Genomic DNA, 18,208 nt, shown 5'->3' with positions numbered 1-18,208 from the left:
CCCTAGTTAACATGCGTCGGCATACCTTCACGTTATTTTTATCTCAATGAAATAATTCTAAGGAGCAAGATGGAAGAGTTAAACTGAAGCCATAAAGGGTGTATTTTGGACTTGAATGAAGGCAACACGTTTTTTAAAATCTTTGCTAAGACAGCAGTATGCGTGAGGTGGTCTAGATAGTCAACCGCAATTTCAGAACGAGGCCATTCGCATTTGCATTCCCCACCAAACACTTCATTCCCATGACGGCTCAATTTTGGTGAGGCAGAAGTTTCTACCTCACTGTAAGCAACTCTCCAGACAGGCTATAATTAGAGGCTGTGGGAAGGGGCATCTTGGACTCTGCGTTGCTGTAAACAAAGAATTCAAGGATGTGTACTCCCTGACACAAAGTGCAACTTTTGTGGGCCCATTCAGTTGTGTCTGTGGGAGCCAAGTCCGCTGCCAAGATTGTGCAACTCCCAGGATGTCTGCTTGGCCTCATTCCTTTAGAGGCAGTGCTTTTTAAAGGAGCATTTAGAATGGCCCAGTGGTAGTGTTTACCTTGCTGGTTTCTGGATTTCAGGAGAAATCTCACTCACATGTGACCTTGATACTGTTCTATTTACAACTGCCTATTTATTGCTACCTTAACATTTTTCTCTTGAATTTATTTTTATGGTAGGGATGCCAACCACCAAGTGGGGCCTTGAGATCTCTCGGAATTACAACTAACCTCCAGACTATAAAGATCAGCTCTCATAGAGAAAATATAGATCCAGAGGAGTTAGCTGTTAGTCTGTAGTAGCAAAAATAGAGGAGTCCAGTAGCACCTTTAAGACTAACCAACTTTACTGTAGCATAAGCTTTCGAGAATCACAGTTCTCTTCTTCAGATGCATGGAGGTTAAGAAGAAACTGGTCAGATATATAGGTGGAGAGGGGAAGGGGGAGTAGATGCAATCAGTAGCTTCTGATAATGGGATCAGTTGGCTTCTGATAATGAAATCACAGAGAAAATGGCAATATACCCTGCTGAGCTCCCTCCCCGCACTCCAAGCCCTGACTTCCCCAGACTTTGTTCCCCAAATCTCCAGGAGCTTGCAAGCCTAGCATGGATTTTTCAAAAAAATGATTTGATTCTGAGCATGAGAGAACACAAAAGAAAAATTCACCACATGAGCCAACTCTTTGGTCCACTTCCCTGTCCTTGGACATTTATTGGCTTACCCTGCATACCTCAGTGTTCCAACACAGCTTCTTTGGGCTTCCTCCCCACCCCAAATGTTTAAGGATTCTCCTTAGTAATTGCTAGCATGGCATTTCTGACAAACGAGCAAGAAGAACTGTTTATTTCAGGGAAATGAAGTCTCCCAGGCGACCCAGCAGTGGTCCAGCCCCCTGCTGCCCAAAGCAGCCCAGCAAAACCAGCAGCTTGTGCCTTTTGTGTATATCCAACCATGAAGTGCACGGAGCAGGGAGCTTTCCTGTGCTCTTCTCTCTCTCTGCAGCCCTCTCACTGAAACAGCTGTATAGGATGAGAGGGCTGAGCATGCTGGAATGGGGGCTGGAATGAGAAAAGACAAGGGGAGATGGAATCGCTCCTTCTGTGAGTGCAGCTCCATTGAAGACAGCCATCAATCTCATCCCTTTGTCCCCCTTCCCTCCAGCCCACTGACTTGCTTGGCTGTTCTTCCACACAGACCTCCCCCCGCAACCCCAGGAATGACCTTTCCCAGGCTGAAAGCGATAGAGAGGAACGAGGGAGAAACAGCTTGGTGCCTTCCTTATATGAGTGGCTAGATAATGCTTTTAGAGCCATTTAAAATATCACATTAAACAGCAAATGCAGGATTGTTACCCTGCACACTCAAACTGGGACCTGCAGTCAGTCCTGTGTCTGTGCGTCTGGCTCTTTCTCTGCACCTTGTCATGGTGTCTTATCATAGACACGTTTTCAGGGGCACACTTGAAAGCCTTACATTTATGCCAGATATAAACTGCAAAACAGCCCTCAAACTGCTCGCCTGATGAAACAAGCTTGACCAGCACCATCATAATAAAAAGCATATGGTTAAAACCCACCCAACTATACAACAGACACATGGCAGTCTTACAAATTCATAATGGCTGCCCTGTGCAAATCTGGCTTGGTAGCGGACAAACGTGAATTCCTTGGTTGTTCCTCAAAACATCAGAAAGTCTAAACTGTCCCGAGTGTAAACGAGCTGCACGATCATTTCTACTGCCTTAACGCACAGACCAGGACAGTTTCTGTACTTTCTCCCACTTGAATACTAAATCAAGTAGCGCCACCGTACTGGGCACACAGAGCAGCCAATGACCCATCGAGACGTAACTTTTTCCAAATGCCGACCAACTCTTGGAGCTGCACTCAGTGAGAATTATTTTTGGAGCCATTAGGAGTCTTGGTTTTAAAGTAGCCATATACCCCTTTGAAACATTCTGTAAAAAAAAAACCCTTGCTCATTAAAAAAAGATTTCCAATGAATCAGTCTCTGAAATAGGCACAGGAAATGTGCAATTCAAGTATTCTCCCCCTGCAATCCACTGACTCCCCACCACCCAGCACTGCAATCCCATAGAAGCGGGAGGGTCCAGACACTGCGCAGCATGGAAGAAAGCGTCACTCTACAGGCACGTATTTCTGGACTTGCTGAGCTCCAATTTCTGCCACGTAAACCGCTCCACTTTTCAGGCTGATATCGAGAAGATGGGGCCTGACTTTGGCGGCGAGCTGAATTGTGTCCACGACAACACAATCTCCAATAGAGCCTATGGGTGGGGCAGCCAGGATTAATACTCTGTTGATGTTCAGTTGAGCTGTGATCATATACTTTTCATCAGCAGTTAACCTACCGGGGAGAAAAAAAGAAAAACCGTTTAAAGAAGAAAAAAGGAATGACAGAATTCAGCTTAGATACAAAGATCCCACTGGATTTAACAGGAAGGCATTTCTGTTTGTACGAGGAGAGGACTCTGATTTTCCTCTGCATGTATAAGAGAGATTGGGATCATTTACAAGCTTTCAGGACAACGTGGGATTGCACCACAGGGGTGCACCTTCCATGCAGGTACCTGGAACCAGCAGCATGCTCAGGTAACTGCGTTCATTCGTTGTACTGGGAATGAATATCTTAACACAATGGCTTTTAGAGGGAAAACATTCAGCTACTAATGTTTTAAAATGAACAGCTACAGACATGAGCTTAAATATGAGAGGCACACACAATAACATCCATATAGCAGGCACCAGTTTTTCTTTAAAATTCAGTATTTTTTTCAGGTTCCAAGATTTAAGCCCCATTTCCGAAGCTGAACCAAACGTTTCACATGAAACTATCCCATTTGATAATGAAAGGATCGAAGGCTATCCTGTTATGATGGTTGTTGTGGGTTTTCCGGGCTGTATTGCCATGGTCTTGGCATTGTAGTTCCTGACGTTTCGCCAGCAGCTGTGGCTGGCATCTTCAGAGGTGTAGCACCAAAAGACAGAGATCTCTGTCTTTTGGTGCTACACCTCTGAAGATGCCAGCCACAGCTGCTGGCGAAACGTCAGGAACTACAATGCCAAGACCACGGCAATAGAGCCCGGAAAACCCACAACAACCATTGTTCTCCGGCCGTGAAAGCCTTCAACAATACATCGCTATCCTGTTACTTGGCATCTCATATTCACACAAAAAGCAGTTGTTATGAAAAAAAAATATATATATGCAGGGGTCATTTAGTAGAAAAAGAGCTGGAGGAACTCATTAGCATAACTCATTACCATATGCCACGCCCCTTGACATCACCGGAAGTGTGTCGTTAGCATACCTGATTTGCATGTGCCACACCCCCTGGCATCTCCTATCCCGGCTGTTTTGGACCCAATCCTGACCATTCAGGGCCAAAATTGGGCCCAAAATGGCAAAAGGGGGCTGAAAATGGCCAAAAAGGGGCCAAAATGGTCAGGATCAGGCCGCTGCTGAGTGGGAGAGTGATCCACCATCTGTCAGAGGCCCGATCCGGGCCGTTTCGGCCCCTATCCAGGGTGAAATGGGCCCAAAATGGCCGAGAGTCCGGTGGGCAGGGCCACCTGACAAGGGACCTCTTTGGGGAACTGCCAGAACTGCGTTCCTGTGTGTTCCCCCTCGAAATGAGCCCTGTATATATGTGATTTATTTTGGTGGATTCTCTACCTATGTTAAGCCTTCCTATCAAACTCCAAGAAGAGTTCATTTGTGTTTTGCATGACCGTGCATCAGCAATAGTGTCAGCTCAATAAGGTGCGTTCACTCAAGTATTTGGAGATGGACATGCTCAGCAAAAAATGCTACGAACATGGTCTCCTGATTGCCCGCCTTACAAACAAATTTTTCATGTTCAGCATTAGCCTGATGAAGTGCGAAGCCCAGAACAGCCTGGAACAGACACAATACCTGACGGAATAAGGGCCGTCTTCTACAAAACAGTTGCTCCAAGATCCCAACCATTCTCCTGTGGTTTTGTCAAATACCTGGATTCTCTGATTGCCTCTATCAGCAACCCATACCTATCCAGACAAAGAAATGGTTTTAAGCTATGAATATCATATGACCACATAAAGTCTGACAAATTTATCTCTCACCCCTAAGGAACATTAGGCAAATCTGCATTTGACCACAAACCCTATACAGGCAGCACGATGAATGTTCTTTGAAGAGCTGCAGTCAATCTTTGCTGCTGAATGAGCCCATCTAATACATTCATTAATGAATATGTGATTTATTACGTACTTAGAAACAAAATGCAATGTCAAGGGCCAGCGGAAGACTGATGCAATATTAATATCTATTTCCAGTGCCGGTGTGTCAGAAATTGGACTTTTGATTTGCATGCCTCAACATAAGCAACTGTGAAAAATCAAAAGATGTAATGTAATTTCACTAAAACATTAAGTTGAAATACTCATTATAGTCCTAGGCTAAATGCAAAATTTATTCCTTAGAGTCTTTTAATTAGGAATACCCATATTTATGGTCACCAGATTCTTCACTATTAATGCTAGGGAAATCACTAGCTGTGCTTTGTTTATGTCCACAATTCAGAGAGCGCATTAAATCGAACAATTTCCCTCTAGGTTTCCAAAGAAAATTAAAAGTGCTATAAAGAAACATATGCATTCATATAGATCTAGCTATAGAAAGATATGTCCTGGATAGCTAGGCCAGCCCAATCTCATCAGATGTTGGAAACTAACTAGTGTCAGTCTTGGTCAGGGGTCATTTCGTAGAAAAAGAGCTGCAGGAACTCATTAGCACAACTCATTAGCACAACTCATTAGCACAACTCATTTGCATATGCCACGCCCCTTGACAGCACCAAAAGTGTGTCATTAGCATAACTGATTTGCATATGCCACACCCCTGACATCACCTATCCTGGCTGTTTTGGACCCAATCCTGGCCATTCAGGGCTGAAATTGGGCCTAAAATGGCAAAAAGGGGCTGAAAATGGCTGAAAGGGGGCCCAAAAGGGTCAGGATTGGGCCGCTGCTGAGCGGGAGAGTGATCCACCACCCATCAGAGGCCTGATCCTGGCCGTTTCAGGACCAATCCTGGCTGTTTTGGGTATGATCCTGGCCATTTTGGGCCCGAATTGGGCTGTTTCGGCCCTGATCCAGGCCGAAATGGGCCCCAAATGGCCAAAAATAGGTGGGCGGGGCCACCTGACATGTGTCTCTTTTGGAGAACTACCGGAACTGCGTTCCTGCACGTTCCCCCTCAAAATGAGCCCTGGTCTTGGTTAATACTTGGATGGGAGACTACCAAAGAAGTCTAGAGTCACTACATAGAGGAAGGCGATGGCAAACCACCTCTGAACATCTCTTGCCTTGAAAACCCTACGGGGTCATGGTAAGTTGGCTGCGATTTGACAGCAACCCACCCCTCTGAAAAGGGGAGAGGAGGAGGATTCAGGAAGTTAGACTAACTAACTTCTGGACCAGCGTAAATGGGTGGAAAGCAAAGCTATAACTGTTAAGCATAGGGAACTCTCATATATGTAAATGGGAGGGAATCCAGAAGACATTATGCACTGGATCCTATGAACAGTGAACAGGAGGGATTCAGAAACTATCCCCCCTTTCCCCCAGCAGCCACCATGGTGAAGCTGGGTGCTGGCACAGCCATATAAATAAGATGCCACAGAGCACAGAAGGCGGCACTGGAGAGGAATAATTGCGCAAAAATTGCCCCAATACGGTCTGCCATCTTTCGTCCTAATCGCTTGGCGCCTCAGGGCACATCTTCTGCATCCTCCTCCCTGAGCAGGCACACAACCTGCCCTTCATTCTTGCTCTTATAATAACTGCTCTGTGAGACTCATGAGCCAGCTTCAGGGCATTTGTCCCTGTCAATGGTTAAAATGCGTTTTTTGTCACACTTATCTTCATTATTTTGCAGTCCCCCCTCCCGCCCCGCTTTTAAAAGAACCACATGGAAATCTGCGTCTAGCCACAAACACACCCTACACCTTCATGGAATATTGTCTGCATGGGTATCCATAAAACGAAATGGATTTATCTAGCTCAAAATGTAAGGCGATCCTATTCTTCTAAGTAGGGTACTTAACACAAAAACACACATTTCTCTGTGTGACTTGCTGCACAATCTAGCGAGGAGTTACACCAATGAAATCAGTGGGCTTTACTGGGAATAACTCTACACGGTAAAACTCTTGTTTAAAAAAAGAACGGGATGCAACAACATCAGCCAAGGAATAAGAAACATGTCGAAAAAAATCTAGGGACAGAAGCTTTTTAACAGAAGCTAATTCAGTGCAGTGTGTATAGAGGTATCATTGTAACAGGCAGAACACCAGCCATTCAAAGGCAGTGCAGAAACTGTGAACCAATACAAAAATTGGAGCCATCTATAGAAAACTGAATTTGTACTCTAGGAGTCTTCAATCCAGAATCCTTGACTGAAAACTCCAGCTACGTGAATGGATCTTAGTATCTCAGAACTGAGCATTAGGAGTTTTTATCAAACTATATCACGGATCTCATTGGTACTTTACCCGTCCCAAAGAATCCACTGTTACACTGTGTGGGATCCTGAACTGGGCCGTGCCAGAACCATTTTCTCCACGTAGCCACAAAGTCTTCAGATCTGTGAATAGAAAGCAACTGATAAAATACCATGCCAACCTATGCATTTACAATAAAAGAGAACTTTATCATCTTAATTTTTTGATAAGAATTTCAAACGGGATGCAAGTTCAACATCACCAAGGTTCCTCCTGTTATTTGACAGGTGTTACCTGTGAAAGATAGTTTATTCTTAATTTCGAGTTAACTTACTTTAGCTTTATGTATACCCGGTCTTTCTCTCAATGGGGACCCAAACCAGCTTACATCATTTTCCTCTTCTATATTTTAACCTCACAGCAACCCTTTGAGGTTGGTTAGGCTGAGAGGATGGGACTGGCCCAAGCTCACCCAACAAGCTTCCATGACACAGTTGCGATCTGAACCTGGGTTGCCGTGAGGTTAAAATGCAGACGAGGAAAATGATGTAAGCTGCTTTGAGTCCCCATTGAGAGAAAGGCAGGGTATAAATAAAGTAAGTCTGCTCTTAATATTTTCCACACATTATACTCCTTTCATTGTACGTCAGCACTCAAACACAAGAAAATATTTTATTTGATGAAACTGTGAAGGTGGTGTAATGTCAGGAAAAAATAACACAATGGTTTCTAAAACAAAACCGAGCTTTGTACTGTCTAGAAGCATTCACCCACACAACTCAGCTGAAGAGTCACAGTGCAATCCTAAGCAGAGTTACTCCATTCTAAGCAAATTGATTTCAATGAACTTAGACTGGAGTAACTCTTCTTAGGATTGCTCTATTAGACTTCTGTCCCTGCACTAGCGGTATAACCAAGGCAACAAGATTAAAGCAAAAGTTCTGACGTTTGAAGAAACATTTTAATACTTTTTTCAAGATGTAGGGATTATGGTCCATGACTATCATGTAGAAAGTATTATTCAAACTGTACGAACAGTTAACATTTGTCAATAACCGCACAGATCAATTGTTCTGTTCATACTGGGGAGATTAAGTCAGGACATACAATTTGTGGCTGGCAGAGGGTCACCGGATAGCGATCAACAAAATCAGCTAGAATTCTTCAAGTAGTCCAGCTTGACCGTTTTACAGAACCAACTAGTAGTACCCTAAATAAGTAAACAAATCCAGGCAACGAACAAAGTATCTACAGAATTGGAAATGTGAGAGAGTGGACTCTATTCTGAATAAAAGGACACTGTCCCTTTTGTTTTCCCGTGTAAGCAGAGTGGTTCATCACCATTTTGAAAAATCAAGTAACTGGATCCCAGCGACAGCCTCTGCTCTAAAAGGAAGAGCTTCCATTCGTGGAATGGAATGTTATACCCCACCCATCACCCAAAAAGGCTGCTCCTGGGGGACAGCGGAACCCCAGGGGCAATTTGGGCATCTCCAGCAGAAGGCGAGAATTGGCAAAAATCCCTCCCTTTTCTCTCAGAAGAAACGACTGCCAGTGTCCAACCAATTGTTCCATTAAGAAAATGCACACACGCCTATTATTAACAGAAGTCTTGCAAGATTCAGTTTAGGAGCCCTTACTCCTCTGGAAAGATTTCTCTGACAGCAGCCGCAACGTTCTCTTACTACTTCCAAAGGCGGGAAAAAATAAAAGCTGCATGGCTGTCCTATTTCCCTTCTAAGACTGCAAGGAACAATTACAGTAGGATGTGAACTAGATGAATCACAGGTCGATCCCAGCAGGGATTTTCTTATGTTCTTAATAACCCAGTAAGAATGAATTGAACCTTCTCTCCCCTCCCTGTCTGACCTGAATCAAGGCAGTGAGCAAGACGGCTGATCTCATTCAGCTCGACCATTTTCAAAAAGGAAAAATACTCAAATAATGACAACTGCTGCTCACTGGTAGTGCAATCCTAAGTAGTCACATCTCTCTTGCAATCAACTGATAATTGAGATAACTTAAAAGTACCACGACTGAATTCTGGCTTGAACTTTGAACTTTTGTAACCCTGTATCTGAGCAGAAGAGCGAATGACAGGGCAGGTGACGGTAAAAGAACCAAAAAAGGATCCAGAAAAACTGATGAAGAAGTAGTGGAGATAACAAGAGATTGGTATCTCCAGAGAAGTCTGAGCAGTACTGCTACAAGAGGAAGTAACAGGGGTCAGTGTGCACACAGCCCCAGTTAAAAAGTCCAAGCAGCAAAATTAGGAAAGGCAGCATCAGCAAAAATGGGAAGGCACATGTCTCTTATGAGTCAGTAATGAGTGACAGAGTTTGAAGCTTGCAGGCTGACCAGTTTCAACCAGATTCTCCTAAGATGCCAGCCCTAGAAGAAGGAAGGGCCACGGGACCATATGAGAGAGAGAACAGGAATGAATCAAGTCGAAGAGAAAGATCATCCCGCAACTTGCTATCAACCCGTGGTGTGCACGCTGTTCTCTCTCTTCTATGTCAGCAACTATTCCTGTTGGGCTGCCCACCCAACACGGTCACGAATTGAAGCGTGTAACTGGAAAAACCTTCTGCTGTTTGTTAAAATTGCATTTCTAATTCTAATAAAGGCTATATAAAGAGCAGATCAACAAATAAACCACGTCTTCTTGTTCATTTTCACTGCCCCAAAAGCCCCAAATTTGTTACACTCCAAGCCTATTGATTTCAATGGGCTTCCAAGGGTACAGCTCTGTTAAGAGCGCACTGTGATTGGAAAGCAGTTGAACAGTGGCTGAGTTCTACATTGCTAAGAAAGCCACTAATATGCTACAAGACTAAGACAATCTGAAAGGTTATATATGCCACATTTACATTATCTCTCTCACCTTGTGTCAATTTGAATAGGCGATTATTCATCCCTCCATCACCATCCACAATGTAGATATCTCCGGTGTCATCCACAAAAATCTCTGCTGGCTGATCCAACTGTATGGGGTTTGTACCAGAACCTGCTATTCCTGGGGTACCTATGACTTGAAGAAGTTTGCATGAAGGACTGTACTGTTTAATTGTGTGGCCGTAATTGCCTGTATTTAGAAAAGGCAAAGATTTCTCAGTAAAAATGAGAAGAACGTCATTTAGAGCGCGCTTAGGTAGAACTGGACAGGAACTAGAGAAGGCCCTTATGGGATTTCCAGTCCCACAAAACACATTTAAGATCTGTCCTGTATTGTACTCAATCCCCTCCCCTCACCAATCTTTGTACCTATCCCCTCCAACATCTTCCAATCTTTCTTTGAATAGCCAGAGTAGCGGTCTGCAACCTTTCTGACCTGTGGGCACCTTTGGAATTTGGATACAGGGTAGTGGGCACTATAACAAAATGGCTGCCACAAAAAGGGAGCCGACTGCAAAATTTCAGAGAGTGAGGTTATCCATAATTCTAATAGTAACTCTTCAACATTTCAGGCAGAAGCTCTGCTTAACAGGATGCCTCTGAAAATGAACAGATTGTTTAAAAATATTTTCTTGCATACACCTTCAGTCAAACAGTGAAAGTCCTTGTGATGTGGTGGCAGTTGCCAAAAGCAATTATTTAAAAAAGATCTGCAGTCAATGAAATCTCCAATGGCCAATCAGAAGCCTGCTGGTCAAACGCGCCAACTGGCCCCACCCACTTTCTTAAACACTTGATGGGTGCCAGGAAAGATGTCAGAGGGCACCAAGACACTGACAGGCATCACAGAGAGGACCCCTAATTGAGTGTCTGAATTCATACACTGAAAAATACACATTGATGTGTACCTGGAGCGTAGAAAATGAAAGTCAGCAAGCTGCATAAAGCTGGGAAGCTGAATTCTGAAACATTATGTACGCTAAAACATTTCAAAGGAAATGCATTTTTAAGCACAAAGAGTTTGGTCATAGCGATCTACCCATTATGATGGAAAAATGATTTCCTAGGCAAGGGCTACGTGTGCTTTGCTTTTTTCCCGCTGTTCAAAAACCAACAAATGCTTGCCATCCAAATTAACAACTGCTTTTCCCCATTTAACCTTACAAACATAAAAATTGTTTTTTCAAATCCTAATGCAACAAGTGGTTGATGACGTTATACGTGGGCACTTTGTGTGAAACCCTACAATAAGCTACACTGGATATTACAGAAGCATCGGCTTGGATCCAGTGGAAGCTTTCTATGGCTGGAAGGTGATTCCCACTGATTCCCCAATACAGACCTCGGTCTGCTACTCATGCTGTTGGGGGAGGGTCTCCTGTTCCCCAGGAGAAACATTTTGACAAGGATTTGGGGCCACAAAAGGAAGGGGAGGCAGTATCGCCATGATGCACGCCATGGTTTTGTTCCATCTTCCCTGGAACCGTTTCTAACACTGAACCGTTCTACCTACCCGTTCCGACATCTGTGATCCACACTGAACTTTCATTGGCTGTGTTCAGTGCAAAGATACCATGGGGCATTTCGAGGGTAGTAGTATTCCATGCTTGTAAGAAATAGCCTTCCTCAGAAAACACTAGGACCTTTGGCACATGATCGCCTCTCTGAAGGTACACAAACATAACCAGAGATGACTCGTCAGGTTCAGCGATTGCAGTGGGAAATCCTAGGCATTTCTCAACCCCTTCTAGGAACTCAACGTATCCTCATTTCTCTTATGCACCTCCCTACTGTCTCTCTTTGCCAAGTGTGAGAGATTACTGATCAGATCACACTATTGAGTTTATCTGAAGACTTCTTCAAAAACCTGCAATAAGCAAGTTGCTACCTAAAACACAATATAACAGCCCGTGTTCACTGTTCTAGCTCTTTGTTGAGAACGGGCTGGCCGGGTCCATCTCTAGTCTGAAACTGCTTCCATCCAAAGCCAGATACCTCTGGGAAGCTCACAAGCAAGCAACTTCCTCTCTTTACTTGAACCTGAAGAAATATTGCTGGTGAACAAACAGCCCTCATTTGATTCCAAGCAGAGCCTTACTCGGATTTGCATAAAGAGAAAGTTAAATTCGAAACCTCCCTCTTTAAGACAACCTCAGTTTGGGAAGTGTAATGCTAGCAGAATCACCATCTCCATGAAGACAACGCCTCATGTTTCCTAGGCTAGAAGGACAACAGTTACAAGTAGAGCCCTCCCAGTGGCTTGCCAGTGTCTTCTAGTTACACTGATCTCAGCTTTTCTCCACAGCTTCGTCATGCTGAGCACATTCAGTCATCAAAACTAGCAAGTGGACTGAAAAGGAGTTTTATTTATTTACATTATTTATAGACTGCCTTTCTCAGTAAGACTCAAGGCAGATTACACAGTGTAAGTCAATATGAATTACGGATGGAAAATCCAATAAACAGTACAATAGGTTAAAGAGGCAGTCACTACACAGGAGTACAGTCTGCCTGCAGTCCTTACCTCTTTTCCAGAGTATCTCATATAGGCCTCCTACATGTACAAAACACCCTACAGAATAATTCAGCTTTGCATAGTTTGCAGAAAGCCAGAAGAGTGGGAGCCTTCCTAACCTCATCAGGCAGGCCATTCCGCAAGGTGGGGATCACGACAGAGAATGTCCGTGTGGACAGGTGTTGATTTTGACCATTTACAGCAGGGGTGGGGAACCTTTTTTCTGCCAAGGGCCAATTGGGATATTTATAACATCATTCGTGGGCCATACAAAATTATCAACTTAAAAATTAGCCTGCTATATTGAACCCCAGAAAAGGCATGATCCATGGGTCCCCCCCTTTCCTGTCACTTTCTCTTCACAGCGGCAAAAACTGGAGTGTCTGCTGGAAGCTACTTTGAAGGGGCTACAAACTGACCTTCCCAGTGTCCAATACCCACCGAATTTGCAGGGGACATAGTCCTCACTGTCCTCTAAAGACCCCCCAAGTTTCAGAGAGCTTGAACCCCAGGAAAGGCATGATCCATGGGTCCCTTTCCTGTCATTTTCTATTCACAGTGGCAAAAACGGGAGTGTCTGCTGGCAACTACTTTGAGAGGCTGGCCCTTTTCCTGGCTGGATGGGCTAGGAGTGCTCTAATTGACAGGGACAGTGGCAAAAACTGGAGTGTCTGCTGGAAGCTACTTTGAGGGGCTACAAACTGACCTTCCCAATATCCCATACCCACCAAGCGCACAAAGCAATAGGCACAGCCTGACTGACCCACCAAGTGCACGAAGCAACAGGCACAGCATGATTGCTTCTGCACCGTGCATCACGCGGCCTGCCGCCAGGTCACACCAGGGGACACAAGTGCACGAAGCAACAGCCTGATTGCTTCTGTGCCGCGTGTCCCACAGCACTGCCTCCGGGTCAGACCGGGGGGTCGTTGGGAGCCGGCATGGGCCACAGCACCTCCTTCAGAGAGCTGAGCTCGAGGTAGCTGCTGGCTCCACTTCAATGGACGCACCGGCCCTGCAGGCCAGACCAAATGATTTCGTGGGCCATATCCAGGCCGGATATTCCCCACCCGATTTACAGGGTGGCACCTGCAGAATTCACTGTTCTGATGAGCGAATCTGACATGGCAGAGCTTCAGAAGAGAGGTAGCCCCATAGATATAAGGGACCAAGGTCACTGATAACCAAAACCTTGACTTGAGCCCAGTAAGTAATGGGGTAGCCAATGGAGCAACTACAGAATGGGAGTAATATGCATGCTCCGTCTAGCACCGGGTAATAATCGATCTGCAGTGTTTTGTACTATCTGAAGTCGAGATGACTTTGAGGGGAGATTTTGAGGGACGTGTGCCTTAGAGTAGTCTAGTTTTGATGTTACCATGGCAAGGATCCAGGCGATCAGATCAGCCATGTCAAGGTAGGGGGCCATCTTCCAGGCTAGACTGAGTTAGGAGAAGGTCTTCTTTGCAGCTGCAATAACTTGCTTCTCTAGCAACAGTGCTGGGTCCAGCATGAGCCCCAGGTTCTTAACCGAGTCTGCAAGGGTCAACAGAACCCACCAAAAGTGGGGAGGACAACATCCTTCAGGATCTCCACTTTCCCAACCAGCATCACTTCCATCTTGTGTGGGTTCAGTTTCGGTTTGTTTACTTTTGGTCATTTGACTGAGCGACACTGGCAGGCTATGCCGTTGGCTCTAGCCCCTGGCTTCCCAACTATGACAAGAACGGCCCATCACATTCAGGTTTTGTTAAAAGTTAAAGCAGGAAGAAACCCGAGTATACAACAGTCTTAGCTGCTGCCAACAATCATGTTCATCTTGGAAACTCTTCCAAACTTGTCAAAACGGTGGCTCTTATTTTCTATTTTACATTTCCTCTAAATATCAATATGGTCATCAGCAGGGCTTTTTTTCAGGGGGAACAAAGTGGAACGGAGTTCCGGAACCTCTTGAAAATGGTCACATGGCTGGTGGCCCCGCCTCCGCTGAGCGGTGCAGAGGGCAATCTAAACTCTCCTCTGGCTGGAGATCAGGGGGGTGGGGCCACCAGTCATGTGACCATTTTCTCCTAGGGCAACCCACTGAGTTCCACCACCTCTTTTCTCAGAAAAAAAGCCCTGGTCATCAGTAAGAAAAGCATACTCACGCTGGAGAGAAGTGCAAGTGAAAAGCAACTGCTCTCCTCCCTCTGCATCAATATACAATGTGAGTTCTCCCAAGCACAGATACAGGAAAATTTCTCCTTACATGCATTTAGGGGGGAAGCCCTAATAGGTAGAGTGGATTCAAAGAAACGGGGATTCCTATGCCCTCTTTTGGTCTTCTGGTATCAGCTCAATTACTCCAACTCTGGAAACTGTTAATGTCCGACGCTATCCCTGGATCCCCGCTACTCCTGAGAATGAAGAGTGCCGCCTTTCCTTACCTGTCCCACGTAAATCAATCCATGGATGTGGTCCACAGCAACACAAAACGTCTGACCTGTGAATAGCTCTGGAAATTTAGGCCAGCTTAGATCAAGCTTGTAGAGCGGATTCTGAATCCTCCAGGGAGAGAAGAACACCAAAGGCTTTAAAACAAATGATGAAATGTTAAAACCGGTCATTTCCAGAGAGCAGCATTTAATCTTTTATCATCTCGCCTGCAAAGAGTGGAGGGAAACGCAGGTGGCGTCTCCCCTGCCTACAAGCCCATCAGGAGGTTAAATTAAGCAGTGAGACCGGAATACATAAACTTGGATAGGTGTTGCGGCCAAGTGATAAATCCTTCCAGTCCTGCAGAGCCGCTATCATCTGAACTAGACAGACCAACGTTATGGCTCCTTATGCAGCAGTTTTCACATGCATGTGGAGATCTGAACGAAGGTCTCCCCGGTTCAAGCCCGACATTACGCAAATTACGTAGCAAACAGCAACAACAGACATGGAACTAGAGGGAGTATGACTCTAAGAATATAAGGAGAGCCCTGCAGGATCAGCTCACTAGTTCAACTAGTCCAACGTCCTGTTTACACACAGCAACCAATTGTGCTAGAGAGCTAACAAAGAGGGCACAGAGGCTAAGGCCTTCCTGGGATATTGTCTCTTAACACTAGTATTCAGAGGTCTGCTTCCTCTGAATGTGGAGATTCCTGAACTTCTTCTCCATGGATCTGTCTATTTTTAAAAATTTCTATTTATTTACGTTATTTATAGCCTGCTTTTAAAATTAGGGTTCAAGTCAATATGACCAATACCTGGGACATTCAATAAACAATGTTCTATAGGGTACACAAATGCAAATGTGCAGAAATTGGAAACACGTAGAAGTAGAATACACAGCTGAAAATAATGCTGGAACAAGCATAAGCAATTAAACATGACATATTAAACAATGCAGAAACTATCCAGTAGGAACATACAACAACAAACTGTACACAGTAGTATATTCTACAGTTCCTGTCCCTTTACCAATGCATCTCTTTGAACTGTTCCCGTACAGTACAGCCCTCCAACCTGCTACCCACCTGCCCGCCTCCTCTGAGCCCCTTTCAGACCATCCATGTTAGTTCATCGATTGCTGCAACAATAGAAAAGGCAATGGTTGTTGTGGGTTTTCCGGGCTGTGTTGCCGTGGTCTTGGCACTGTAGTTCCTGACGTTTCGCCAGCAGCTGTGGCTGGCATCTTCAGAGGTGTAGCACCAAAAGACAGAGATCTCTCAGTGACACTGTGGCTGGCATCTTCAGAGGTGTAGCACCAAAAGACAGAGATCTCTCAGTGACACTGAGAGATCTCTGTCTTTTGGTGCTACACCTCTGAAGATGCCAGCCACAGCTGCTGGCGAAACGTCAGGAACTACAATGCCAAGACCACGGCAATACAGCCCGGAAAACCCACAACAACCATTGTTCTCCAGCCGTGAAAGCCTTCGACAATACAATAGAAAAGGCATTTTGCCCACCCTTGGCGAAATCTACAATTTAATTATTCCTCAACTAAAGAAGTACTTCCCTTTGGCCCCAAATTAATTTTGACTCTGAATTCTACTTGCTGGAGGCATACAGTGGGAGAAAGCAGTCATCTTCATGCCATTCTTATGGGCTTCCTGGAAACATCTGGCTGGTCACTGCTAGAAACAGGATGCTGGAACAAACAGCTGGCAGCACAGTCAGGTACAATTTACTTATTTTGAAATATATACCTCCCTTTCTTTCGATTAAGTAATCTTCATATGGCTTACACTCTTCGATACAAAGCATACACAACTCAGCTGCACTGAGCATATAAAACAAACACTGGGGCCACAGAAGAAAAGTCTCTGTCCCTGGCACTCACCAACCTTGCATTTAACAGCAAGGGTTTCAACTAATCTGCCGAACCTTAAGTAAGCCACTGTCCTGCTTATTCCCTTGTATGCAATATGGGGATACAAATACTGGCCTTACAGAACTGTTGTGAGAACAACATATAAGAAGCACTCTGGACATTCAGAACTGCTGCATATATGTCAGATGACGACAACAATAATAGATGGGCCTTTGGCATGAGGCAGCATAACATTTCTTACGTCTTTAAACCGATGTCAGAATTCATCAGGCACCAGTATAACATTCTCCTTTCTCTCAGAACATTCAAAAGAGACTCCCTTTCAGCTCATATGCCTACCTTTCTCCCTACCTCCATAACTAGGGGGAAAGTATCCAAGTTGCTTGACTTCTTTAATCTAGGATTCCAAAACTGAGATTTCCCACCATCTCTGTTCTTCTCCATATCAAACCGGAGAGTCCTTTAAACAGCTCATCAGCAGCAGAAAGATCTCTTCTCCTTCTTCTTCTTCTCAACAGAGGTGACACAATTTCTCAAAAAGGCAAGTTGTGTCACCTCTTTGTTGATACGAAGAAGAAAAAAAGATCTTTCTGCCGTTGACAAGCTGTCTTCAAAAGACAGTTAAAGCAAAATGACTATAGGACAGACTGAGTTATAGATAAGGAAACACCTGCCCCCCTCTTCAAATGTCACCTCATACATTAGGCAAGCTTCTCAGACTCGCCGGGTCAATTCTGGCCTACCTTGCAGGATCATTGTCAAGATCATAACAACAGTGCACACAAAATACTTTCAAAACTCTGCAGAAATACGGACATTACGATTTTTCCTAGATTCATACCCATCCGTGGTCAGATCTATTAAATTCACAACTCAAAGTCTTCAGCTCTTTCAAAACAGCATTACCTTGCTTGTTAGAAATTACATCGTTTCCAGAGGCAAGAGTCTGCCTCATAACTGACTGAAGATCCTTTTAAAATATATATTTGTATTTAGGCTACCCTTTGACTAAAAAAAAAAAATTATTAACAAACTAATCACATGAGCTTTAATTTACAAACGAATTAATCTCACACAGGGTCACATATGAATAAGACAAAAAAGCTTTGAAGAAAGCACATGCGGAAGTGTTTTATTAGCGATGATGATGACATTTCATCATAGTTGTTATTATATTTTTTAATTATTATTATTAGTAATAATAAATTAATAATCACGATAGTTATTATTATTTTACTATTATATGGGCCAACCCACCTGTAACCCAGGCCCAGATCCATACAGAGCCGCCAACAGCAGAAGCGAGACGAGTCCCCCGCTGCCCAACAGCCACAACCGGGCGCGGCAACACTGGCGCAGCCCCATCAACCCGTCCTAACGGCGCCTATGCTCCATTTCTTCCAGGCAGAGGCGACACACCTCTCCTTCGGGAGAAGTGCGCATGCCCAAGACTCCGAACGCCTCCTCCAAGGATGAAGGCAATGCATCTCGGGAGATGGA

The 18,208-nt window shown here is 44.5% G+C and overlaps 1 protein-coding gene across 1 annotated transcript; it reads right to left on the bottom strand.

Moving 5' to 3' along the window:
* Positions 1–1,313: 1,313 nt before the first annotated feature.
* Positions 1,314–18,117, bottom strand: NHLRC3 (NHL repeat containing 3). Its single transcript, XM_054993430.1, has 7 exons — positions 17,966–18,117; positions 14,829–14,972; positions 11,401–11,551; positions 9,877–10,077; positions 7,044–7,135; positions 4,424–4,536; positions 1,314–2,854 (listed from the first exon to the last, which is right to left on the bottom strand). The coding sequence occupies exons 1-7, from the start codon at positions 18,071–18,073 to the stop codon at positions 2,626–2,628; spliced, it is 1,038 nt and encodes a 345-aa protein (XP_054849405.1). The 5' UTR covers positions 18,074–18,117; the 3' UTR covers positions 1,314–2,625.
* Positions 18,118–18,208: the final 91 nt, after the last annotated feature.

This window comes from Eublepharis macularius, chromosome 1 (assembly GCF_028583425.1).
Source record: "Eublepharis macularius isolate TG4126 chromosome 1, MPM_Emac_v1.0, whole genome shotgun sequence".
In the NCBI taxonomy this organism is placed as follows: Eukaryota; Metazoa; Chordata; class Lepidosauria; order Squamata; family Eublepharidae; genus Eublepharis; species Eublepharis macularius.
The sequence above is the reverse complement of the archived record's forward strand: the minus strand, read 5'-3'. Positions and strand labels throughout refer to the sequence as shown.